The sequence below is a fragment of the Brassica rapa genome, chromosome A07 (genome assembly GCF_000309985.2).
Source record: "Brassica rapa cultivar Chiifu-401-42 chromosome A07, CAAS_Brap_v3.01, whole genome shotgun sequence".
In the NCBI taxonomy this organism is placed as follows: Eukaryota; Viridiplantae; Streptophyta; class Magnoliopsida; order Brassicales; family Brassicaceae; genus Brassica; species Brassica rapa.
Window position 1 is genome coordinate 22,873,918 of NC_024801.2, and position 22,993 is coordinate 22,896,910.

The following is a 22,993-nucleotide window of genomic DNA, read 5'->3' on the forward strand; positions in this document are numbered from 1 at the left end:
CCCTAATTCCAAAACTCCACCCCTTAACTCTAAACCCTAAGGTTTGAATTAATTAACCCAAGGGGTATAAGTGTATATTTACCTCTTTAATGAAACCTATTTTTGTGACTTTGAACCTTGAGTGCTACTTTGGAAACATAAACTTGGTTTGGTGCTATCCTAGTCTTTTTCTCTTGTAAATTCTATATTTTACATAATTTAACATATATATATCGACAATTATAACAATGTCTCTATAACAACGTCCGTGCACGGGAAATAACAGTTAAATATATTTAAAGTGGCGACCGGCGGTTGATTTGACAAAATTCAAAATGTTTATGTCCCCACCACCACCTCTTCCCCCATTTCTTTAGTAACAGTAAACGAAAAACCCTAAAATTGCAAGAAGGAAAAAAATGGAGAAGAGGCTCCGGTCATCTCTCAAGACATCCGCCGAGGAATTCCTCTCCTCCGCCGTCAAATCAACCCTAAAATCCTCAAAACCGTCTCTGAAAACCATCGTCAACTCCGTAAAGCCCTCGTCGGACCTCTCATCTTCTCTCCCACTCGCTCTCCTCCACTCCATACTCCACCACACCCAATCCTTCCAGAATCCATCGCATCATCCTCCTTCTCCCTCTAACTCGCCTCCACCCAAACGCCAACGTGGCAACGGACCACCACCCGGATCCGACTCGGATTCGGATCAGCAACAGCACCAGATCCTCGCTTCTCTCCAGGTCCTCTCTCATGTACTCCACTTGTGCGTTCTATCTCCCAAGAAAGCCTTCTCCGCCTCCGATCTACTCCCCGCGGCACAAGCTTTGCATGATAGTCTCATCCTCTTCGAGTCGGATCCGGTTCTGTGCCTCGAGGTCGCCGGAGTCTGCGAGTCTTGGTGGAAGGAAGGGCTTATCTACAGAGAAACTCTGATCTCTCAGCTGTTACCGTTTCTGTTATCGAGATCACTGACGTTGAAGAAGAAAGTAGACGTGCATCGAGTCTACATGCTGAGGGAAGCGTTCGCGTTGTTCGATTTCGACGACGAAGAGAGCATCGGAGATCTGAGGATGCTCCTCATGCGCTGCGTCGTTTCGCCTCTGTATTTGAAGACAGAGGACGGCCAGAGGTTTCTCTCTTTCGCGTTCGGGCTCAGCAGGCAGCTGATGAAGTCGGGACTCGCCGTTGTTAAAGCTCAGATTCCTTTTGGGAGGAAGTCGGTGCTGGAAGGCTTCGGTGGGATTCTGTTTAGAGCTTGGAGAGAGGTTGAGGATGATTTGAGAGGTGAGATCGAAGAAGGTTTTATGCAGGGGATTGTTGATTGTGCTATTCACGCCGGTTCGTCTGCCTTTGCTGCTTCTCTAAGGAAGGTTCTCGGAGGGTTTATTAGCCAGAGGACTACTCAGGGCGTCGAGAAGCTTCTCTTTGGCCTTGCTGAGCCTATGATATTCCGCTCGTTGCAGGTTAGTTTCTCTCAAAGATGCTTGTACATACCTAGAACTAGTGTTATAAAAATCGGTCTAGGCAGCTACTAGGCACCCGTTTAAACTATAATCCTCTATAAGACGCTTAACCATCAGCTAACGATTTTAAGAATATTGCCTAGAACTTAACTAGCCTGCTCTGATGACCGTTTCAGGTAGCAAATTCAAATGTTCGTTTAAACGCGTTACATTTGCTTCTGGATCTTTTCCCCATGGAGGATCCGGACGCAACGAAAGAAGAGAAAGATAAGCTGCTTGACAAACAGTTCTACTTGTTGGAGAAACTAATGAGTGATGAATGCCCTGATGTGAGGTCTGTTGCTGTGGAAGGTCTGTGCCGAGTTTTCTATCTTTTCTGGGAAGTGATCCCGTCGCCAACGATTACCAAGATCATCACCAAGATCTTCAACGACATGTCGCATGAGTCTTGCAGTGAGGTTAGGCTTTCGACGGTTAATGGTATAACCTATCTCCTCGCGAACCCTCAGTCCCATGGTATTCTTAAGGTGCTTCTACCGAGACTGGGGCATTTGATGCTGGATAGTGTTACTTCGATACGTGTTACCATGGTGGATCTGCTCCTGCTCTTGAGAGATGTGCGTACTTTCCAGTTTAACACGGTAGTGAGTTTGGATGTGTTATTATCTGTGCTTGCTTCTGACCAAACTCATGTTGCTAAGGGAATCGCACGGCTGCTGATGCCATCCTATTTTCCATCGAGAAAGAGAGCTGAGGAGGCCTGCACGCGATGTAGGACACTCATAAACAGAAACCCACTTGCTGGTGCAAGGTTCTGCGAGTTTTTAGTATCTTTAGGAGCAACCCTTCAATCTGCACGGCAGCTGGTGGGATTCTTCTTGGATTCGATCTTGTCAGATGATGATAAGCTAGAGGATAACCAGATTGAAGGCTTGCTTCTTGCTGCGTACCATCTCTGTAAAGATCTGGTTGCTGCTGATTCTGGGTGTATGGCCTCTCTTAAAGAGTTGTTACCTGGAGAAAAACTGAAAAGCTTGCTAGCTTTTGCACCCACTGCGCAGGCTCAGTCAGCTGTCTTTGATATTCTTGCTATGGTCTCCCCTGAAACCGTCTCTGAGGTACTAGAGGATTGCATGAGTTTGGTTGTTAATTGTGGTGGTTTGCCTGGTGATGAAGGAAGACAGGTCGAGATTAGGTCTGTACACAAGTTACTCCTGTCTTCTAATGCGTTTTCTGACCTCATTGGAACTTTTACCAGTACCCTGCAGAAGACTGCGTACCGCTGCCAGATCAATTTCGGCGATGAAGTAGAGAGAAAGAATGTATACTCAGCGACGAGGAAGAAATCAAAGTCCTCTAGAAATTCATCTTCCGCAAAGTGGAAACATGTTAGCGAGAAAAATGCAATCAGCTTCGAGGAAGATTATTCGGTAGCTGTAGGAATAGCATGGCAGATAAAGGATTTACTTATCATCGAAGATACTCGTAAAGCAATACTCGAGTCTTCTGATATTGAGGAGTTATGCATAGCCTTGAAAGTCGTCTCCCAGACTAGCATACTGCAAGCCATGGACGTGTACCCTGTATTAGCATATACTTCTCTTGCTTTACACATGACTCTTCGGAATCTTGATACGGATGCTCAGTTGAATGATACCGAGGCAAGGACCTTTTTGCTTTCCCTCTTGATTATTTACTCTTCATTACAGTCAGGTTACTAACTTTTTTTTTTTAACAGGATATTCTGGACCAAACAATGGGTCACATTCTAGGCTGTACAGAACAACTATTCCAGGCAGGTGACAATGGAACGTCAGACTCCATAGCTCTAAAGGCGCACCTTGGCAAGAAATCAAAAAGAAGAAATTCAAATGATGGTGAGCGTAGAGACGTTGAGTTCATTATGTAGCTCTGCTTATTGTTAGTAAAGAGTCAATGAAGAATACAAGTTTTTCTAACATTTTTATTGTGCTTCATGCAGCTTCAGAGGGTCTTAGATCAAAGGAAGGAGGTGTACTGAACAAGGTGAAGATGCTAACTGCGATTCTCAAGTTTATCGTTGAGTCTACAGAGATGGGTCTAGCTTCCCATTTCCAAGCAAGAATGCTGAAGTTCACATCTGCGTATCTGAAGTACGCCGTCTCCAGTTTCGACCACCATTCAACTGGTAAGTTACAATTTGAGGATGCAGATTTGAAGGACATGATTCTGTGTGCCAAAAGCTCGATCAGTTATGCCGGGAAGTTGATAAACCTGGTGATGAGAGAAGCGTCATGCCCTTTGTTTGAAGCTTTTGACCTTGCAAATGACCTGCTTGATCTATTCACCGCGGTGGAGATATCGTTAGGGTCGGCTTATGCATCAAAACTCGTGACAGCTTTAAACCCTTGGATACCAGATTTGGTTCTTGCATTAGGACCTTGTTTCATCAACAATAACATCAACAACATGGAAGAAGAAGAAGAAGAAGAAGACGATTCATACACCAGCAGATTCAATCACATCAAACTCTGCTTTCCGACATGGCTTCTTACATGCGCGAAGCTTGAGCTACATGAAATGGATGACACGTCAGAATCACCTCATCTCCAACTCCCGGCACTGAAAAGACTGAGAGATACCATACTTTCATTGGTGAAAGGTAACTCAAAAGTGGTTGATGGAATCGGTTACGTTGTTTTGATGTGTTCAGCCGTGTGTATAGAGAAGAAAGATTACAGTACAGTTTTAGGGTTGCTGCGCTTTCTATGTGTGAAGTTGGTTAGTAGAGAAGAAGAAGAAAATAGAGAGTGGAAAGAGCTCGACACAATGTTGGTCTCGCTTCCGAGGATTTACCCAATGATAGAGAGAGAGATTGGTGAAGAAAGAGACGAAGAGGAAGTGAAGAAGCTCGAGGCCGCAAGAGAATTGCTTCTACCTGTGTGGACCTACCATGTCTATGAAACCGGAAGGTTTCGCATGATGGAGGAGGAAGAAGAATAGATAATGTCGGTTTAGAGCTTTGATGTGTTATATATTTGTTAGTGTGTTCATTTGAACGCTGAATCTCAATTTGATCCGAGTCTATGTGAATTCACACAAAGACAGAGATTCAACACTTGTATTCTTAGAAAGAAGCGCACAATTTTTTTTTTTTTAAAGAACAAGCCAAAAGGCTTAAAAGAAAGATAAACTCTCTGACATCAAATAACTTTCTGTCCTTACAAATGATGCATTGAACACAAAGCTGACAAAATAAATGCAGAATCAAATAAAAAGGAGAAATATAGATATTCAACAAATCAATCAATACGTGATTGATTCTTGGAGGCCAAACAAGCGGGCACAAATAAAATCAAGCTGGCTTAAGTGGATAATCTTGTGTCAATATTAGGGGTGGGCACTTTACCCGATATCCGAAATGGCACCCGAACCCGATCCGAAAAATCCGAAACGAAATCCGAACCGAAGTAGCAAAATACCCGAACGGGTATTGAATAAGGAGAGATTGGATACCCGAACCCGAACGGGTAATACCCGAACCCGAATGGATATCCGAAGATAACCGAACATATGTATAATTAACCTTATATTTCTAGTTTACATCTCTCATTTTATATAAAATATTTATATTGATACTACACATACTTTAAGTTCATATGATATACATACAGTTACAGAAAAAATGATTTGCTATTCACTTCAAATGCATGTCAAATTTTTTATTTCAAAAATTAACAAAAAGATACATCCAAATTTTTTTAAAAAATAACTAAATTAATGTCTTTTTAGTTTTAAAATGTTATGTCCAAATATATTAACCATTCAATCTATTAAAAATAAAAAAATAGTTAACTGAAAGTTATATTTTTAAATACAAGAAACTTGAGAAATGAAAATTTTAATTTTTTTTTCAAAATCTAAATATCCGAACCCGATCCGAAATAACCGAATCCGAACTAAAAATACCCGAACCCGACCCGAAGTACAAAAATACCCGAACGGATTCTACACTTCTATACCGAAATACCCGAAAATCCGAAATACCTGATCCGAACCCGAACGAGTACCCGAACGCCCACCCCTAGTCAATATTTCAGCCTAATCAAAATTCTTATAAGCCTAAGAATGAATGCCAGGAGGTGTTATTAGTTTATATATTTTGATTGATTTAGAAATCCATATAATATATATAAATTCAAGTAAAATATGCAAATTTTCAGATTTGAGTCTTTGTATTTTTAACTAAAAAATCTAAACAAATCTATTATAAAATCAAATATATTAGTAAATTCGTATCATTGAATAACACTTGATTTGATATAGAATTTATAAATGATTAAACCAGTAACACATGATTTTAATACAGATTTGAAAATCACAGAACCAATAACACTAGATTTAGTTTGAATTTTCAAATCCAATAAAATACAACAAACAATAACCGCTACTCATACTTGCATCATAGCACATGAGTTTAAAATGACCACAAGAGAAGAGATCAAAGAAGTAGAAGAGAAGCGAAAACAGAGAGGCGAAGAGATAGAGTGAGTCGAGTTTGTCCGCTAGGCCTAGGTGCTTGTGCATTGGTGAATGAGGTTCCAGGGGATGAGGTTGGGGATTTTGCTGTAACCGGAGGTAGTGGTGGCTCAGTTACATCATCATCTGTGAAAACCGGGTTTGGAGCTTGGGCTGGAGGTATTGCATTCACAAGGTTTAAGAAAAATCCCGGTCGAACAGGGGACATGTATGGTGGTGCTAGACTTTCTTTTGTTCCCAAACATCGATTCCCTGCACGAGAGAAAACAAAGTCACGCATTGTTGGGACGAAACTAATACTACATGTTGGGCCTTCGGCCCGAACCTCCTGATATTTAAAAAAAAAACCTTTTGGTTCTGAAAGTTTGGGTGCATCTTACTTTTGTATCTTGCAGCTGTGAAAGGAAACTCTGTGATGGTTCCATCGATACCAGCTCCGCTGACATAAGAGTTTATCTCAACGGTTGGATCAGAGAAGAAGTCGAATGGTTGAGATACAAACTCGTTCTGAAACACCTCCACATAAACCGGGAGCTTAGACTTGTGTAGCTTCTCCACAACATTGGTTTGCCTAATGATGAATCCATCATCAAATAAGGGAAAGACTGTTTCTTTTCCAATAACAACAGCGTTAGCGAATTTCTTTATGTCTTCGATGGCAGAGTCACTTATATCACCAATTTTTTCTTCAACTTTGTAGACAGTCTCATACTTGCTGCTCTGCTTCTTGAAGTCAACAAGAACCGAACTGTTCGTTGACTGAATCATGACCTTTGTTTTGGTGGTTGATCCATTGCTGTAACCAGTTTCCGTGAGAGTATCAAGAACTGCTTTTACCACGTCGAGCCCTTGCTTCTCTCTCAAGTACACTGCTTTCTGCAGGGATGGATTTAGACCAAGACCAATGAAACATTAGTAGTAAGCCCCAAACATTTTATAGGTTTTTTATATAAGAATATGCTTCTAAATTATGAAAAGAAAATAATAAAGTTTTTAAAAAATGTTTATGGCTTCTAAATTCTCAGAACCCGTCCTAACTTTCTGAAGGACACGAAAAGAAAATAAATATAGTGGCTTGGCCACAATCTGATTGTTGAAAATCTTAAGAATAATCACCTCTACACTGATCAAAACACCGGAGAGTGAAGTTGAGGTCTTTGCCAAGTTTAGAAAATCAGAAAGCAAAATAAACTTCCCTGAATTTTTCTCATTCGGATTCCTGAACATATTGTATACTCTGTAAGGGTTTGAAATCGCAGCTGCACAAAAAAAAAATTGTTGACGTAACTCTCGTATGTAATTTTTTTAAACCATATACAAGTAACTTAGGGCCAAGCGAAACTTACGTTTTAAGGTCTGGATCTCAGACCATGTGAGACTAAAAGTGTACATTCCATCATTTGAGCTAATCTCAGGAACATGCGTTGAACGTTTCGTGAAAGGTGTTTGGGCGATGTTTGTGATGTTGGAGAGATCTATTGAATGTGCGCAAAAAGGTTTACCGTCGCTGGACATTTGGACTGAGCAGTCGATAACATCAGCACCATCTTTGATAGCCTTATCATATGCCATGTCTGTACATCCAGGATAGTCCCCACTCGCTCCATTTTTTGATATAACCAGAAAATCAACTGAAGCATGAACCATCAATAGATATGCATAGTAATTACTTTTAGAATATTTCAAATGCATATCTCTATATTTTCTTTTAAAATATATAACTCTATTATAGAATTGATTTTGTTTCAATGTATATTTTTATAATAGATTTACTCTATTTTTAGCATGGAAATAATTTTTTTTCTATATTTTTCTCTAAAAATAAAGTAAAAATCTATTATATAAGCACACTCCAGAGCAAATTCATCTCTATAATAAATAAAAAAATATTTTTGAAAAAAAAATATAGAGTGAATCTAAAGGTGGATTAGATATTATCTTACTACCTTGTTTTGTAGCATTTCTTCCAAGATGGGAGAAGCAGTCTTGAAGAAAATAAGAAAAGAAAATGATTAGAGTATTTCTGAGTGGTGTTCAAAAAAAAAAAAAGAGTATTTCCGAGTAATGTTGTTTCAAGGAGATCAATAAACCTCTTGAAGAGATTTTGCTTACCAATGGATGCAGACGCAGTTATGGGAAAATCAGAGAGCACACCATCGACAGAGAAATTGCCATTGTCCACAAAAGATAGATACTCAGACACCGGATCGGAACTATAGTCGTGAGCGATATCATTATCATTGACAAAACCTGACACATATACTTGTAATCCTGCCTTGTGAGCATCTAGAACTAAGGATGCAGGAGGAAGAAGCAAGTACTGCTTGTCATTGAGTGGCAATATGTAGGACTTGGGAACAAGAATCCCTGAAGCAAACGTTTTTACAAAAGTCAAGTTACTCAAGATAGAACCGTAGGTTCGGTTAGTTGTCGGCTCGAAATCTTCTTTTCCAAGAAACTGGAACACGAAACTCGGTCCATTACGACCAAAACGGCCTGCAATCTTTTTAAAGAAATTCACTTCAGGGGAAGAGATGTAGTCAATGGAAACAGTTGTTGAAGCAGATATCAGAAAACTGCTCATGCTCAGATTATGCTGCGCGTAGAACGCATCGTACTGAACATTTAACCAGAAACTTTCTGGTTTTATCTGCGTGGTTACATCTTCAACCGTCATAATAGCATATATTCCATTAAATTTTTCTGACCGAGACAATATTCCTCTGTTCACTGCAATAGGTGAAAACAAAGAGGACACATTTTTCTATAAGTAATACAAAAACTCTAAATTTTATTTTCTAAGTTGATTACCAATTTTCAAAATACATTCAATCAAAAATAACTTAACATTTGAGTTTAGAGTTTAGTGTTCAGTATTTAAGAAATAAAATTGGGTTTATATACTTTTATAAATTATTTATCAAGTTTGTGGTTAAATTAAAATTCTCCAAACAGTAATTAAGTTGTGAACACTTACATTTAACATTACTGATGAGATCTCTCAAGGAGAAATCAATGGTGAACCAACCCTGTGTAGAGACTCCATTAACCGAGTATGTTTTTTGGCGATTTGGATAAACATCTTCGACAGTTGAAGCGTTGTTCAGTTTTAAGTCAGGAAAGCAAATCCCAGCTCCATCTTTGGTTAGCTGAACATCACACCATAGAGCAGCACCTGCTACACTTGTCTGCTTTGCGAAATCGTAAGCATTGAAACTCGAATCTGGAAACAATCCAGAAAACCCACCACGAGCAATCACAAGAGGAGCATCACCTGGTTAAAAATAAAAGAGAAAGTAATCAATCACAAGTTATTTTAATAAAAGAGAATACCTATGATTATAACCAACTTCTACTACACATTTGTATAAAGAAAGCCAAGAGATATAAAGTGAGAGCACTCTCACCACTGAGTGTTTGCCATGGACTACTAGATCTTTGAGCATCGGTTTGACCAGCAAACAGCTGAATCAGAACAACACAACAGAGTAAAACTCTCGAAGCTCCCATTGTCGGATTACTTAGTTTACTTCACAAGCTTTCCAACACCACATAGGTAGATAAACAAAAATAGTAGTCTTTTATGCACAACATTCGTAGGCACTGTGGACGAATACAGACAGACTCAAGACTCGCGACTTAAAAAAATGACTTTATTAGTTGACTCTGGAAGTCGTCGCTTCATTATTCTTTTAAACCTTTGGCCATAAATTGAGGCCGTGCAAGTTTTTTTTTTTACTCAAGTGACTTTTTTTGTTTCCTCGGATATGAATAAGAAAGTAGAAGAAAAGTGAATCGCATTGGTCATTTATTAGATCATCTATGATTACTAGGGGGTTTTCCGGGCTACGCCCGGATTTTTTTCTATAATATTAATTTAGTTTAATTTTTATATGTATTCTATAAATAAACAATATGATATAAACTGGAACTGGTTATAGACTTATAAAAGTAAATACAAATTTAAAACTATTTGAAATAATTTCTTGTTTTTATTCAAATTTTATATAGGGTATTAGTAAGATTAATAAAAAGTTAACTAAATTATTAGTTAAGATATATATATATATATATATATTCTTTATCTTAAAATTTCACTATTAAAATTTTTGTTATTTTATTATTGTAAATTATATATCACCCGATAAATAAACATATTAAAATGATTTAAAATTAGTTTAATATGAATATATTATTTTTTGACTGAAAGATTATATTTATTACCACATTTATTTAAGTTTACTTAAAATAAATTTTAAATTAACAGTCTTTTTAATTTTTTTTTGGTAATGTTTCTTTTGGCTTGAAACCCATTAAATTTATAACTTTTAAGGATATTAGGACATTTATCTTTTGATTTCTTTTGTTCCTCTCCATCTAAGTTGATGTATTTGCATTATATATAATTAGTTTGAATAATGTCATACTCGTATTTGTATAATACTGCTATTTTCTCAGAATGGGTTGGTGATCAAAATAATTATTACAAAGTAAAAAAAAAAATTTGCATTGTGGTTAAAATTAAAAATTAAAATATTGCAATTTAGCTGTGGTTAAAGAAAGAAGCAGGTGTTAGCTAGATTGAGACTGGTGATGGTTTTATTATTCAGGAGAGAAGCATCGTAGAAAAGAGGAATTACAGAGGTACAGTTGGTAGAGCTGATGGACTTCAACACTATTGAAAAACCTCAAGAATATTCGATGTGTATATAAGATTGGATTTTGATCCACTATAGGAATAGCTGTGAACAAATTGCTGGAATGTAGATTTTGATCTGTCTTGAGTTGCTGGTAAACATCCACACAAAAACAGCATAACACATTTAATATCCAGACAAAAGAAAAGAAGGGTTGCATTGCACACAAGTTATTAATATTATGAAGAGCATGCCTTCTCCTCAGAAAGAGATTTCTACTCCCTTCATCTTCTGATTTCTGTCCCTGGTCTTGCTCTTCTTCTTCTAATTTCTTTCCCTGGTCTTGCTCTTCTTCTTCTTCTGATTTCCCTATGTAGTCTCACTCTTCTTCTTCTGATTTCCCTCCCTGATCTTGCTTTTCTTCTTCTTCTGATTTCCCTCTGAAGTCTCACTCTTCTTCTGAACAGTGATGTGATATAAACTTGGATCATCTATCTGCTCTTTAGTCAAGCCAATTAGGTTACCTAATAGGGTAAAACAAACAGAGACGAATAAATAAAATTATTACTCAGTTACAAAAAAAAAGAATAAAGAATCAAAATTTCTTTACCTTATGAAGAATTTGTTCATAAGGTTTCTTCATACGTGAAGAATTTCTTCATATGGTGACCTAAATCGAAGAATACGGTTTCCCATATTTGTTCGGTTATTGTGAAATTCTTCATTAGGTTTTTGTATAGTCATTAAAAAATATAATAGAATATGCATCAACTCTAGTTTAAATAAAATCATAGTGAATTGTCCAATTCATATGTAAGGTATGGACCAAAAGTTGTATTATTCCATCAAAATGTACAGCTCTTCTACAAGTAAAAACATTTTTTGAAAAATAAATTAAAAAGTTTTTTGATTGTGTTTTGTCAGATTCTTGTTGCAGAGAGCATCATCATAAGTACTGCTGTTGAATCCAAGCTCTGTTCTCTTCCCACCACAATCTTGCATTTATTTCTCCAAACCTATCTCGGCTACAACAACAACAGGAACCATATGCTGTAAAGTGCTTTTCTTAGCAACAGAAAGGGTAATGAGTTTTTGTTTTTTTACCTGAAGCGAACACGTCTAAGCTCACGAGTCCCATCTGGTAAAGCTCTGATTGTGATATAAACACCATCTTCGTCTTGTTCCACCCATTCTGTTTCCATGTCACTTGCATTACTTACCGATACCTCCATTGAATAATCTCCATCTTCTTCTTCTTCCCTTGATGAGCCACTACTTCTTGCAGACATATCAACCGATGATGTCTCAGTTCGGGTCCCACTTATGCTAGAAAGATTTGGCGTCGTTGCAAGACCAGACGAATCACGGTGGTACCGACTTTGTGTTTGTGTTCTTGCTTGGTTAGCCGCGAGTAAGCCTTTTCTTCCAGGACATTCTTTGTTTAGAGGTGGAGTTTCAGGACTGTTCTTGCTGCAGCTCTAGTAAAAAAAATGGTTCTAGTTAAGACCCATTCATGTGTTCCATCAGAATCAAAGTACAAAGAGTGTATACCTCATCTTTGGATCTAGGAGGAGCGGTTGGAACCGGGACACTCTGCTGATTAAGTTGCTGCACATTGTATAACTCCATGACTTTCTCAAAATTCTCACCCCACCATTTTTGAGCGTCCCATTTATCAAACATCTCATGGCTACAAGCAAATAGACATTTGTTAATAAAAAAAAGTCAACAAATGAAGAGCTGTCTTAGTGACTATAGACAATAAAACAACCAAGTGAACAGTGACTCGATATGTGTTCTAATCATCAATGAGAGCTGAAGAAAGTTAGTTAGCTAGATCATTGCTGCTCTCACACATGTGTCCCCACCTACAAGTTTCACTAAAGTCTTCCTTTCCCCCACACAACTGTTGTTGGAGTCTTTCATTTAAGATCGGATTAAAGTACCAAAAATATAATTCACATCTCAATAACGTTTCTCACAATACACAGCACACTTCAAGTAATTTAGTGTCATAAACCTCAAAGCTTCAGATTTGTTTTTTTTAATGAAAGTCAAACGGACTCTATAATAATCACATAATTTCATAAAGAAACAATAATGGTTCTTACCACTGGGTTTCTTCGAATCAGGTACGCCGAGTTTTGTCAGACCGGAGGAGACCGACGCTACTACTTTGGCTTGCTTCGAGTGGGGCTCGCCGATTGAGTGGCTGGAAGAGACAAAGGGTGTGTCGATGGGGTTGATCGGTCCGGAATAGTACTCAGCCTGAACGCCTTTTGGTTTCTCCGAGGAGGAATCACCAGATAATGCGGATTTCCCGTTGGAACTCATTGCGTTGTATTAGTGGAAATTTTCTAGGAAACTTAATCGAGATAAGACTCCGATTAGAGCTTTATAAACAAAATCTGTAGGGGAAAACCAAAACGAATCCATAAATAAGAGTAAAGGGATGAAGAAGTGGAGGATGTATTGATTGTTTAGAGGTGAGATCGTGAAACTGATGGAAGGCGAGGAAGAGAAAGTGATGAAGAATCGTCGTCTGACTTAGGGTTTAGGTTTTGGGGAATACGAAAGGTAAAGAGGGTGATTTACTTTTGATGGTGTGACGGGTTTCAGCCCCATTATATCAACATGATTGGTTATGAAAAACCGCAGAAGATGGAATCGCAAGCCCATGATAACCAGAATCGTAAGCCCAAGATAACCAAGTGACATGGCTATGTGACATGGCAAAATATACTCCTCTAATTGGCTAATTTTATTGTCCTATGTGGACAGTCTGGCTACTCCTCATATATCCCTTTTAGTATAGGTTAGATTATCTTTGCTCTTCATTATTGTTTTTGTTACCATTTGTAACCCTTTGAAGATACTACTTAAAGTCAGTTCTTCTTGGAAAATGCTGAGTGGAATATGAGAGGGACTTGTTGCAAAACCTATACTACCATATACTAGCTTCTAAATGTGTTTGTCTTCATCTCTTTAGCTTATCGACCATATCTGATTTCGGAGACTTTAAATGTCAACATTAAAGACTTAAGTATTTCTTTTCAGTAAGTATTTACCGTTAAATAGAAAAGCATGAAGCCTCTTTACCTTTTGAAAAGTATCACCTTTTTGTGTTTGTTTTTGTTACCAAAGAGATTCACAAAGTGTTGTGGTTTTTTCTTTCCTCCTGTTTTGCTTACAATCAGAAGAAGGTGAAGAAGCAAAATGAGATGATTTATTGATTAAATTTTTCTGTATCACTTGCCAACGAACAAGCATAGAGAGCTGCCATAGAGCGAGATTAAGTGGCGGATGTATATGTCTATCTAGAGGGTGGCACTTGCCCCCATGAAAATTTTAAATAAAATTAGCTTAAATTTTGTGTGACACTTTCAATAAAATAAAATACATTCTGACTTTATATAGAAAATAAGTAATGTACAAAGTAATATAAAACTCCTAATTATTATGAGGTTATTGAGTTCTTGTTCATATATAGTAAAAATTATGATACTTGTAGTGAATATAAATTAAAATATAAAATGTATTTAGATATTTTAATTCATAATATTTCAATTTTGAATTTTAATTTAATAATTTAAAATATTATCTTTATTTTTATTTATCTACTCGTAGCCATCAGCAATCGCAAACATTAGCAGAAGCCATCTTCTAATTATGAAAAACTTAGAGCAACTTGAAGTAGTTTTTGACATTTTTTGTAATTGCTATAAAGTGCCTACAACCGTTAATATTCACTAACGAACCATTTGCAGGGATAGCAGAAGAATTCCCTAATTTGTGAATAACATTTTAAGTTTTTTTTTTATGGTTTATTTAGTTTATTCAAAATAGTTTAAATATGATTATACTGATCACATAAGTAAAACAAAAAAAAAATTCTTTAAAGCATGTTATCTTATTTAAAAAAAAATCCCTTTTATTTTAAATTAGGTTACATTTACTTAAAAAATTTAATGTTTAAGAATCATATATTAAAACATTTCAAGAAGGATATATCCGTGAAATATTAGAATATGAAAAACATATATATTATTAAAAAATACTCTTTTTAGTTTACTAAAATCTAAAATAAAGTTTCAGTGTATAGATAGTATATATATACATATTAAAAAAATATAGTCGTGTATAAGAAACTATAAGACTCTCACATTTATAAGAATTACGAATATAAAAATATTAGAAAAATAAAATGGGGTTTCCTGGAATATTATAATATTCTATTTTTAATTTTTGATTATTTTTAATATGATTACCTTGATAAAAAATCAAAAATAAAATAATTTTATCATAAAGTAATCTACTATTAAACCACTGTATAGGTTTCAATACAATTTGCATTTTTTTAGTCTAAAATATTTTATTTTTATTTTTTGAATATATTATATTTTTTCTTTTGTTTGACTTAATTTTTTAAATAATTATTTTGTAAATAGATTTTTTAATAAATCATTTTATTAATGATAACTTAGTAATCAACCAACCTAAAATTGATTCTTATTTAAAATTACTTTCCAAATAAATGAACAATATAATATACTGTATGTTGTAACTCCAATTTAACCTCAATGTTGACTTTAGGATCTAACGGGTTTTAACGCAGGAATTATGAGTGTGGTTGTAGGAGTTTGCGGATACAATTAAATGCTATTTCAAGTACTATTAAACGATATCTAAGACTGATATTTAGTTATAAATTGGTTCATTTGAAAAATACTTATGACTCATTAAATATACGATGATGTAGCAGTTTAATAATAAATTACTAATATTAATATATTATAAATATTAAAATCATATTATTATGATAATATATAAAATTATTCATTTAATATAATTAATAAAAATCTTATGTTTATTTTTTATTTTATTGTTATTTTTATTAGATGAAAGATAATTTCAATGAAATTGTTTACATTTATATTAGATTTTTAAAATATATTTTGTTTGATATATATATATATGTATATATGTCTATATATGTATATACATTAGTGTCTAAAAGGTTATAGCGAATAGTTTTGGTTTAAAGTTTTTAATATAAATTATGATAGTTTTAGTGGATATAAATTAAACTATGAAATGTTTTTGTATATTTTTATCTATAAATTTTGATTTTAATTTGTTTGCTTTAATGTTTAAAATATTTTAATAATTTTATTTTAGTTATTTATATGTAATCTCTTTTAACTGTAAACATTACCGTAAACTAATTTTATTTTGTAAAGTTTAAACAATTTAAAGTGATTTACAGTCTTTTGTGATAATTGCAAACGCCAACAACCACTACGATTCACAGCCGATTACTACGATAAAACTGTCAAACCCTTTAATACTCTTGTCTACAAAGAAAATTGTTTACCACTCCTAATTTGGTACAAATGCAATATTTTACTATTCGCTGAATCTAAAGATTTAGGTGCTTGTTGGTCTCATTTAAAATGATTCATGTAGATTTTTTAACATTAATACTGATTCTTAGTCAAAGTTAATTCCTAACTTGTATATTAAAGAGATAAAATTGTATGTAAAAAGTCATATTCAACTTTCCATTCCAAATTAGTCTTTATATACTAAGAACGTTATTTACGATCCAGCAAATATGACAACATCATAATATAGTTTATCATTCGTTGAATCTAACGATTCTTAAAGATTCGGACAATTGTTTCTTGTTTCAGTGTCTTCATGCATAGATGACAGATTTATTAACATTATTAGCAAAAGTGCAAAATTGCAAAGCTCCTAAAAGACAAATGGCTGTCAAATTATATATATTCACTATTACATCTTTTGATAAATAACTGTTTTCTTTCTAAAATATTTATTAAAAAAAATATTATTCTTTTAAAAAAAATTGTAGTCAATCATTTAAAATTTATTCTTAATCAAAAATTATTTTCAAAATAATATAATAGATGGTTTCCATTCAACTCATCGATTTTAAAACTTATTTATTTGCTAAGAGTATTGCCTGTGACTCAAATAATTTGGCATATATAATTTACAATTCGTCGAACCTAAATATTAATTTTTATTACTTGAATGCTTCATGAATGAATTTATCGACATTAACAATTAGTTCCAAGTTACAGAACTGTTTTAAAAATGTATTTGAGATTTTCATTCGCTTGGAGCATAAGCGGAAATTTCAAGTTAGTCGGTTTATAGATAAATCAGAAACCTTAAATGTTATAGTTTAAAATAATTGTAAAAAGAAGGAATTAACAAGAAATATCAAAGTGGTGTTATTAATCATGTATTTTAATAAATTTTAAATCTAAAGATAATCCACTGTTATTCAAATGATAATTATAAATTCAATATTAAAATCTAGTGTTATTCAATGAATGATTTAAATCCAGTCTTTGAAATCTAGTGTTATTCAACTTTTAAGAATTTAAATTTTTTTGTATTTTAGATTGATTTCAAAATCATTTTTTATGGAGTCTCATGAATAAATGATTGAACTCAAAATTCAATGCATATTGCAGAGATTTTAGAATCCATCAACTCAAAGTATTTTAATTTTTTTTTTGATAGATTACAAAACATTAATAATTGATTTTAAATCACTATTTGAATAACATCCCCTTAATGTTACTGGATACTTGCTATTACATTATTACATGACTTAATATACTTAATTATTTTCTGTTTCATCTTAGTTTTCAATCCTTCGAGCAGACTGCATTAATTGTGATAAAACCTCAAAATTATTCTAGGTGTTCTAGTAATGCCAAAGTTTACTTAAGGGTTCGTAGTTAAAAAGTTTATTTAATTAATAATTTTCACTGATTTATGAAAAAATAATAATAAGAAAAGATTTATGAAAAACTAGAATTGAAAATCTATAGTTTCAGGTCATGCAAATGGTTGTCCACTCAGGAGGTCAAAGGTAGGTTTCCATATTCAAAATATACGACTTATAGAAGTTTGTTCTGGAGACACCTCTCAGATCATGACTAGATTCACAGAATCCTATCATGCAACCCTATCAAGAGTGTATATATAAGCACTCTCTGCAGCATCTAACATATCAGATACAAATCTGCAAACACCTCTAGCTTTTCTTTCAAAATTCTCCACTTTCTCTTGATTACCATAATGGATTCGAGTGATCAAGCAGACAGAATATCAAATCTACCAGATGTTCTTTTGGTCCTCATCATTTCATGCTTATCTTTCAAGGAATGTGTTCAAACATGTGCCCTCTCCAAGCGGTGGAGATCTGTCTATCTTGAGACAAGGAATGTTTCTTTCAAGGAAACCGACTTCTTGAGCCCTTCTGTCGACGCAAATCCCATAAGAAATGCTTTGGGTAGGATTGTATTCGTTGATTACGTGTGTTGTTGGGTCGCTAGAATCCATGACCATCCCATCGATACGTTCGAGATCTCTGTCTCGTATCCGAAGACTTACTTGGATCTGATCGAGTCCCTGATAGCGTTCGCGGTCAGAAAAAAGGTCAAGAACTTGGTTCTTGATTTCTCAAACCAGGCGTGGAGAAACTTTCATGATGTAAACAATCAAGATTTGGTTGTCGAAATCCCACAAAGTGTCTATGATCTAACGAGTCTCGAGTCGTTGAAAGTTGCCGCTTGCATGGACTTCGACCCCGCAAAACTATCAAACCTAGGGAAGCTCAAAAGCGTCTCTTTCGGCTGGATGGAACTGAAGAATCCTGAGCCTTTGCTAAAGACTTCAAGGATTGAGAGTTTAAGTATGAACGAGTGCTGGGGGCTTGATTTTGAATTGGTATCAGGGGATATGAGAGAAGTTGCAATCAAAAACTGTGACTTTTTCCTTAACTGCACCTTTGACCTCCCTAGAGTTGACATACTCAAGTACTCGGGAGATATTTTACGCTTCGAGTTTGATAAAATGAATACCATCATAAGCGAAGTTGAATTTGATTTCCGGGTGTTGGACAATAACAAAGATGAATCAAACGATCCGAACACCGCAGAAGGAGGAATGCTTTGTCATCTTCTTAATAATCTCCTTGATAATGGTGGTCGATCTGCTACGACCTTAACGGTCTGTCCGTTTCTACTCAAGGTATGTTTTTAGATTTACATTACATTTTCACATATTAAGTCATTCAGTGTAGGTTCATTTTAAATTCAAGGTTCTTTGAAATTTTTGAATACTTTTGCCATGTGGTAGTAATTGTACCGAGTGAAAAGAAATTATGTTAAATATTTAGATGTTGTATAAACATATTAGATTTTAGTAGTTCGTGAAATCTATTAGGTTCAGTGTGTGTGTTGTCTCAGTGTTTGCGAAATATAGTATTGAGAGTTTTGCAGAAATATATTTTGAGCAAAAAAAAAACCAATGAGATTTTTTCTTCTAAATAGAAAATAGTTTTGTTAATTTTTTTTTGATATTTTCTATACTTTTTATATATTTTTAAAAGTAACAATTCCTATAAAACAAAAAAAATCGTTTTTAATTAAAATCTCACATTAGTTGATTTTTGGTTTTTGTTCTTAAATGATCAAACAAAATTGAAACTACTTTTCCTAAATTTTAGGAAATCTATTTATTAAAAATTTGGTTGGCTAATAAAGTGTTTTAGAAAAAACTAAAACCAGAATCTGAATCTTGAATAGTTTAAAAAGTGTTTTTGAAAACCTAAAACCCAAATATGTTTTAGAATCTATAAAACAAGCAAGGCCTTTTGTTCGTGACAAAAAAAAAAGAAAAAAAAGCAAGGCCTATATTTTGCATTACATAGGAGACAATATTTCTTTCCATCCTACTATATAAAATGGGCTATTTTTGGAGCTTCTAAGGGGTGCCACATGGGCAAAAATATTATCCACCAATCAATTTGCCAGGTCATCGTGGATTGGGCTTGAAATAAAAAAGTTAAGTTACCTTTGCAGCCCATGTAAACCATCTCGCAGTCCAATCCTGAGCCGCTCTTGATACGGATCGGATTATATCGCCGTCTCGATCCCGTTTCTCTGAAATCTAAAAATCACTCATCCTCCCTAACCCTAAGCGCTGTTTCAATCCTTTGTCGACTCTCTTCCTCTCCCCCAACTCATCCCGCATAACGCCTCAGGAGGTGTGCTATGACATCCTGATTACCAGGTTTCAGTAGAAGATTTCTTCAGATTGAGTCTTGATGCAAACAAACGATGGTCTTGATGCAAACCAACGATGGATCTCTGATATTACGAGGATAAGCTCTCCAAGGTGGTCTCGAAGGATTCAACACCAGCAAGCAGTTATAGAGACTGCAATGCTCAACGAGAAAGGTATTAAGGGACCATTATATATTTTACTGATTTATTTTCTCTGTGTTAATAGCTTGACTATTGGTGTATATTTACAGCTGGGCTGACATAGCATATTAAGTTTGACCCTGTCTCAAACTGAGATTGTGTAATGAAAGTGAGGTTAAAAGGTTTGTTCTTTTGTGAATAAGCAGAAATAGCTTTCATATATTTCTTTTTAAGTTGAATTTTCTAGCTGTGGTTTGGGTTAATGCTAACTAAAGTTTAATGTTCTGCAGATGGAAAAAGAGACCTCAAAGTTGGGGAAAACCGGAAAGAGGTGGATCTTGCTCAATTCCTGCTTGAAGATATCATGGAAATGGGTTAACATGATGAGGCGTCAAAGGTATTTCTTGCTCCTCCCACAATATCACTTTATGAAAAAAATATTTCACTTTTTCATAAAGCTTTTCTAATTATCATGGTTCTATTTTAGACTTCTATGGCATCTCTGTTAAATGGGTTCTTTTGTTTTTACTTTATTGAAGCCTCAAACTCTATATCTCGGCAAACATAGAGACAAATGGGATGGTCGTTCAATATCAAAGACATCAGTCGTGGTCATTTAGACAAAAGAAGTTTCATATCTGATAGAATTTCCACATTGATGTTAATATCAGGAGCTTGTGTTTGGTCTCACTCTGACAATGAGGATCCTGTTGAAGAGCTGCCTAGGTGCTCAGTTCAGAAGATCCACCAGAAAAATATTGCAGAGAAATTCAATGCAACGATGTTAAGGAGTCAGCTACAATATGTAATAACAACTATCCCGGCAAGATAGCAGAACCTGAGGATGGCAATGGTGAAACAGCTTAGGTTGAGAAGTTGTAACCATAGAGAGACTGTGCCAGGCATGAGCACTCCACCAGAAGACCTAGGGCGGAGTTCCTCGGAATACAAAAGAGTCACAAGACTGTGTTTCCTGGTTTGGAGTTCGGTTCTAGAGTGTCGAAGAATGATTATGTGCCTTCTTACGGGAGCCTTATACTTGGGTTCAGTCGCATCAGAAGTCACAACGCCGTTGGAGCTAAGTTAATGGACTGAAGAAAGTTATGGGTGTAAGCTTGCGCACATGCTGTTCAAAACGAGAAGGTACAAATGGGAGTGGTGCATAAGTGATATGCTTTGAACATGTAAAGAGCTAACAAGTCTACATCTTTCCACAATTGTAAAGCATCTGAACATGTATTGTATCTTTAATTTTCTTATGTAACTTTGTACTTAATGTACTATTATATTAGATCAATCTTCAGTCTCGAATATATAAGCATGCAACAATTATTTCCGTGATAATTTTGTTTAATTTTAAGTATGGCATTGGTAAAGTCTGATTCTCCATCTGATTGGGTATTTGAATCTTACGGCTCTGTTTTCTAGCTGGCATCGAGCACAATAGAAATCATTGCATTTTCATTAAACTTTTAATTTTATAATTTTTAGTTCTCTAACAAAATAAATTTGTTAATAGTTTTTTCAACTCAAATCAACAAAATTTAATAAAATTTACAATAATTTTAGAACAAAAACATATTTATTTTTGGAAAAAACATATTACATTTATTATTTTCAGTATAAAGTATAATTTCAAATATTTTATAAAATTAAAATATATTTTAATAGAAAATAGTTTTAATGTAAACTCATCCGCCCGTAGGGCGGACCAACTCCTAGTAATGTTAATTAAAGTAATTTCTCAGTGAAGCTATACCCTAAAAGTTTAGCGTTAAAGTATTGTATACATTGAATTTTTAGAATAAAATATTGACCTAGTGAAAAAAATTTCTTATGTAAGATGATTCCAAGATCGCATCCACATTTGCTTCACCCGATGGAAACAAAACATTTAGTGCTGAAGACGGAATTGCATCCGAGAGAGTTCAATGGAATTAGGCTTCTTCTCATGAACTGCCCAAACTTGGAAACACTCACTATAGATTTGCTTCCTCCAAGCCCCATTGCGGTAAGTTTTCTTAATATAAAATTATACAGGGCAATTGTCAATAATAGCATCTTTTGAAGTTTATGTCTCAAAAATAGCACTAGAAGGAGAAAGTCACAAAAATGACATTCATTAAAGGGTAAAATATCCCTAATACCATTAGTTTAAAATTAAATAAACAAACAAAAATAAATAAAAATAAATAAAATAAAAATTAAAAAAAAATGAAAAAAGATTATTTTTTTATAGTTTCAGATTATATGTTTTCAGATTCGAAATTTTTATAATTTTTTTTTTCGAAATTTATTTTTTTTTTTTTTTTCAAAATTTTTTTTTATAATTTAAAAATACTTTTTAAAACTGTTTTTAAAATTTTTATTTTTTATTTTAATATTTTTTTTATAAAATTTTAAACCCTAATTCCAAAACCCCACCCCTTAACTCTAAACCCTAAGGTTTGGATTAATTAACCCAAAGGGTATAAGTGTATATTTACCTCTTTAATGAAACCTATTTTTGTGACTTTGAACCTTGAGTGCTACTTTGGGAACATAAACTTGGTTTGGTGCTATCCTAGTCTTTTTCTCAATTATATACCCTCAAAAATGAATTATATGTTACAATAAATAAATAAATTATATATATATATATATATGGATCTCTTCATGTTATTAAACCATGCGACAATGATTTCATATTTCCCAGATGGCTTCATCATATGCTGGCATCGATCCACAGACATACTGGATGCAAAACATATCATATGAGTGCCAGAGAGAAACTCTAAAAGCAGTTATAATGAAGAACTTCATTGGTGGCGCAAAGGAGCTGCACATAGTGAAGTTTTTTATTAGATCTGGATGTGAGCGTCTGGAAAGAGTTGAGCTATACATGCCGTTTGATTTGGACAACGGTCGAAAGGTGTTTGCGCATGCCAAATCTGAAATGTTGCAGCGAAGTGCAAACCATCTTCAAGTTGTTGTGCACAATTCTTGAAGAGGTGATCTATTCAAGACTTCACTACCGGGTTTATTTTGCTGTTTATTTATGTTTTCGAGTCTGGTTTAATAACTTCAAGAATGGATGTTCTTGTTTGAATCCGTTTAAGTTTGTTTCGGTTTATTTGTTTTATGAATAATAGCCTTAGAAAAA

The 22,993-nt window shown here is 34.6% G+C and overlaps 4 protein-coding genes across 4 annotated transcripts; 2 read left to right on the top strand and 2 right to left on the bottom strand.

The window, feature by feature from the left end:
- Positions 1 to 132: 132 nt before the first annotated feature.
- Positions 133 to 4,611, top strand: LOC103831039. Its single transcript, XM_009106885.3, has 4 exons — positions 133 to 1,445; positions 1,622 to 3,106; positions 3,184 to 3,322; positions 3,427 to 4,611. The coding sequence occupies exons 1-4, from the start codon at positions 399 to 401 to the stop codon at positions 4,425 to 4,427; spliced, it is 3,672 nt and encodes a 1,223-aa protein (XP_009105133.1). The 5' UTR covers positions 133 to 398; the 3' UTR covers positions 4,428 to 4,611.
- A 1,125-nt stretch (positions 4,612 to 5,736) lies between these two features.
- On the bottom strand, positions 5,737 to 9,624 carry LOC103831040 (glycerophosphodiester phosphodiesterase GDPDL3). The gene is made up of 8 exons (XM_009106886.3): positions 9,371 to 9,624; positions 8,941 to 9,237; positions 8,076 to 8,693; positions 7,910 to 7,948; positions 7,310 to 7,594; positions 7,080 to 7,222; positions 6,344 to 6,839; positions 5,737 to 6,215 (listed from the first exon to the last, which is right to left on the bottom strand). Exons 1-8 carry the CDS (start codon positions 9,471 to 9,473, stop codon positions 5,926 to 5,928), a joined length of 2,271 nt encoding a protein of 756 aa, XP_009105134.2. The 5' UTR covers positions 9,474 to 9,624; the 3' UTR covers positions 5,737 to 5,925.
- A 541-nt stretch (positions 9,625 to 10,165) lies between these two features.
- LOC103863859 (protein Brevis radix-like 2) lies at positions 10,166 to 12,934 on the bottom strand. The gene is made up of 4 exons (XM_033276038.1): positions 12,712 to 12,934; positions 12,621 to 12,627; positions 12,152 to 12,290; positions 10,166 to 12,078 (listed from the first exon to the last, which is right to left on the bottom strand). Exons 1-4 carry the CDS (start codon positions 12,932 to 12,934, stop codon positions 11,701 to 11,703), a joined length of 747 nt encoding a protein of 248 aa, XP_033131929.1. The 3' UTR covers positions 10,166 to 11,700.
- Positions 12,935 to 17,673: 4,739 nt separating this feature from the next.
- Positions 17,674 to 21,964, top strand: LOC103831483 (putative F-box/LRR-repeat protein At1g56400). The gene is made up of 2 exons (XM_009107363.2): positions 17,674 to 18,673; positions 21,695 to 21,964. Exons 1-2 carry the CDS (start codon positions 17,720 to 17,722, stop codon positions 21,917 to 21,919), a joined length of 1,179 nt encoding a protein of 392 aa, XP_009105611.2. The 5' UTR covers positions 17,674 to 17,719; the 3' UTR covers positions 21,920 to 21,964.
- Positions 21,965 to 22,993: the final 1,029 nt, after the last annotated feature.

What these genes read in the sequence shown, in the direction of transcription:
- LOC103831039 (XM_009106885.3), top strand. Translation starts at nt 399, where the DNA reads ATGGAGAAGAGGCTCCGGTCATCTCTCAAGACATCCGCCGAGGAATTC. An exon ending in CTCAGTTGAATGATACCGAG is followed by an intron (nt 3,107 to 3,183) that starts GCAAGGACCTTT and finishes TTTTTTTAACAG; the next exon opens with GATATTCTGGACCAAACAAT. An exon ending in AAGAAGAAATTCAAATGATG is followed by an intron (nt 3,323 to 3,426) that starts GTGAGCGTAGAG and finishes TGCTTCATGCAG; the next exon opens with CTTCAGAGGGTCTTAGATCA.
- LOC103831040 (XM_009106886.3), bottom strand. Translation starts at nt 9,473, where the DNA reads ATGGGAGCTTCGAGAGTTTTACTCTGTTGTGTTGTTCTGATTCAGCTG. An exon ending in TCCATGGCAAACACTCAGTG is followed by an intron (nt 9,238 to 9,370) that starts GTGAGAGTGCTC and finishes ATTTTTAACCAG; the next exon opens with GTGATGCTCCTCTTGTGATT. An exon ending in TGAGATCCAGACCTTAAAAC is followed by an intron (nt 7,223 to 7,309) that starts GTAAGTTTCGCT and finishes TTTTTTGTGCAG; the next exon opens with CTGCGATTTCAAACCCTTAC.
- LOC103863859 (XM_033276038.1), bottom strand. Translation starts at nt 12,934, where the DNA reads ATGAGTTCCAACGGGAAATCCGCATTATCTGGTGATTCCTCCTCGGAG. An exon ending in CTCCTAGATCCAAAGATGAG is followed by an intron (nt 12,079 to 12,151) that starts GTATACACTCTT and finishes TTTTTTTACTAG; the next exon opens with AGCTGCAGCAAGAACAGTCC.
- LOC103831483 (XM_009107363.2), top strand. Translation starts at nt 17,720, where the DNA reads ATGGATTCGAGTGATCAAGCAGACAGAATATCAAATCTACCAGATGTT. An exon ending in TCTGTCCGTTTCTACTCAAG is followed by an intron (nt 18,674 to 21,694) that starts GTATGTTTTTAG and finishes TTCTTATGTAAG; the next exon opens with ATGATTCCAAGATCGCATCC.